Source organism: Aphis gossypii, chromosome 1, assembly GCF_020184175.1.
Source record: "Aphis gossypii isolate Hap1 chromosome 1, ASM2018417v2, whole genome shotgun sequence".
Taxonomy (NCBI): Eukaryota; Metazoa; Arthropoda; class Insecta; order Hemiptera; family Aphididae; genus Aphis; species Aphis gossypii.
Genome location: NC_065530.1, coordinates 32,241,883 through 32,244,832, shown reverse-complemented (window position 1 = coordinate 32,244,832; position 2,950 = coordinate 32,241,883). Strand labels below are relative to the sequence as shown.

General features: G+C 27.8%; 1 protein-coding gene across 1 annotated transcript; it reads left to right on the top strand.

Moving 5' to 3' along the window:
* The first annotated feature begins 473 nt into the window (after positions 1–473).
* On the top strand, positions 474–2,631 carry LOC126549439 (uncharacterized). The gene is made up of 6 exons (XM_050198578.1): positions 474–765; positions 854–943; positions 1,090–1,179; positions 1,298–1,402; positions 1,466–2,006; positions 2,088–2,631. Exons 1-6 carry the CDS (start codon positions 548–550, stop codon positions 2,313–2,315), a joined length of 1,272 nt encoding a protein of 423 aa, XP_050054535.1. The 5' UTR covers positions 474–547; the 3' UTR covers positions 2,316–2,631.
* Positions 2,632–2,950: the final 319 nt, after the last annotated feature.

The following is a 2,950-nucleotide window of genomic DNA, read 5'->3' as shown; positions in this document are numbered from 1 at the left end:
TATAAAATTATAAAACCATCGGGGCTTCAAGAAACCTCCGGGCCCCTGGCCACAAATAAAACTGTATAAAATGTTAATATTTAGGTACTTGTGGAACTAAATACTTCCACCTTTAATGTGCCTATTAGTACATCCAAAAGCTGAACACGAGACAACCATATTGAATATAGGTACTAGGTATACAAAATTGTAACAAATTACAAACTAACGAAAAGGCTTGAGATTATATAGGCATTTGATTAAATATCTCAGCTATTAAGAACGAAAATAAATTGTTATTTACAAATTCATCGTATTTTCCTATGTAAAAATGAAATGTTTTGCCCTTCGGTGGTGGGGGTAACGTCAAACACGACGGCTCGTTTTTACGGCCGAGTGCGCGCTCCAGTATATCTTATCTATCTCAGTGGATATAGTATAAAAGTAAGTACCTATTTGTGATAATTAAGTTATTATTATTTTATTACTCGCATTATTCATTAGTATAACTAGTATAAGGTAATTATATAATTAAATATTATGATCAACGATAATAGTGCATATCAAAATGGGAAGACATCAAAATTATTGTCATTCTGTAAAACTGTCCACACCAGTAACAACTTACATTCTAATTGAATTTTTATTGTGGTTTAATTTTTTTTTATTTAACGTTAAAATGGATCAACTTAAAAAACGTACTCGTCAACCATCGAAAAAGTTATCAACTAAAAAGAAATTGAGTAATCGAGTGATGAATTTTCTAGGAATTCAAAACAAAACCAAGTAAGTAAAATATTAAATGATTAAAATATAAAATATGTATAAATAATAACGTAATATCAGTTATAACAATACATTGTTTTTAATTAAGTCCCAATCCAGAGGTCGTAGAATCTGTTGTGAAACCTTTTTTCTTGGGTGATGACAATCAACTACCATGCACATCAAGGGAAACAATTAGGTAAACTTTTGCTAAATTATATAGCTATTAAATTTGGTAAACTATAATAACTTAATATTTAAATAATATACGGAAAATGTATTACATAATCGCATGCAGCAGTATAAATATTTATATAATACAATATTTTTATATATTTTTTAAAGTCAAAATCCAGAGCTCGTAAAATCTGTTGAGGCACCTTTTTTCTTAGGTGCTGACAATCAACTACCATGCACATCAAGGGAAACAATTAGGTAAATTAAAAATGTTTAATAATTTAAATTAAAACTCTGATTATATAAATTTGAATGTATATGAGAACTCCAACGATTTTTGTATATATTATATCAATTTTTTTTAAAAAAAAATTAGAAAAATAAATGATCCGGAGGGTAATGCAAATAATTATTGGAATACTGAAGAAAATTTACATAACTTAACAGTGGACGAATCTATACTTAGTAATCAAGAAATTAAGTATGCATTTAAAATTTATATTTTGATTGAAGATGAGTCGTAATAAATTTAATTCTTTAACAGGCAATGTGATGTTGATGAAAGTTCGGGAAGACGAATAGTGGATATACATTACGTTTTTAGTCAAATTAAAAACAGTGTTCATAGAGGGTCATTTGGTTGTACATTTTTAAATATGACGTTTATTTCTGAGAAAAAACACGGGTTTAGATCATCATTTAAGTTTAAATGTGATGTTTGTAATATTGTTATGTTTATCGACTCAGAAAAGTTGAAACCTGAAGCTTATTTGCCAGTAAATTATTCCGCCGTTAATGGATCAATAGCAGCTGGAATTGGATTTACACAGTTGTCCGAATTGTGTGCGATAATCGATATACCTTGTATGTCTTCAACTACTTTTCTGAAAATTCAAGAGTTTATTTGCAAAAGAATTCATGAAGTTGCAGAGGAACAAATGAAAATTGCTGGTGAAGAAGAACGTCGTTTAGCAATAAAAGCTGGTACATTAGATGTTGATGGAACCCCTATGTGCACTGTAGTTGCGGATGGACAGTGGTCAAAGCGCAGTTACAAGACTAAATATGATGCATTATCTGGAGTGGTAAAATATATATATGCTATATTAGTATATTAGTTTTATAAAACTGTTTTGAATGACCTTATTTATAATTCTACTTTCTAGGCAACAATAATAGGTTATAGATCGAAAAAAATTTTGTTTGTGGGAATTAGAAACCGTTATTGTATAATTTGCCAAAGGGCCAAAAATAAAAAACTATCTCCACCTGACCATACTTGTTTTTTAAATTGGAAAAAGGGTGCAACAAGCATGGAAGCCGATGCCATTGCCGATGGATTTAAACAAAGTTTGGAAATGCATGGACTCAAGTATAACAAACTAATAGGTTAGTGTATATAATATATCAGTAACAATATTAATATATCAATATCAATAATGACCCATTCGGCACGATTCCCAACGACTGGCTTTATCAGTAGTAATTATTATAATGACAACGACAAAATCGACAAATAATAAAGAATATATAATTTGTTTATGGGCCCCACACGAGCTTGCTCATAAACCATAACACACGATATGGGGCCCATTATACACACGATAATATTATAATATATTTATTAGGTATAATTTCTGTATTAAATAAAATAAAATATATATGGCTTATAATGATTTTAATGATACGATTTATAAAAGAAATAGGAATAATAAAATTAATTAAATTGTATACTATTTTTTAAATTTTTTATATAATATTGTATATATATATTGTGGCATATTAACATAAAAATAATGTTAATATTTTACTATTCTTATATATTAAAAATGTTCTATATTTATTTTACAACATTTTATGCAACTTATAAAAAATTATTTAGCAGCAATTATTTTATTTTTTTACATATATTATATACATTTTTGATTTTGGTCAAAAACGGGTATGCCCCATTTTATGAGAAACCTTATTTTAAATTTTCAAATTTTAGGTATTAATTCTCAAATGAAAATACTAATGTAAACATCTG

Coding starts and splice junctions, on each gene's coding strand:
- LOC126549439 (XM_050198578.1), top strand. CDS start 548: ATGGGAAGACATCAAAATTATTGTCATTCTGTAAAACTGTCCACACCA. Junction 766..853: donor GGAATTCAAAACAAAACCAA/GTAAGTAAAATA, acceptor TTTTTAATTAAG/TCCCAATCCAGAGGTCGTAG. Junction 944..1,089: donor ACATCAAGGGAAACAATTAG/GTAAACTTTTGC, acceptor TATTTTTTAAAG/TCAAAATCCAGAGCTCGTAA.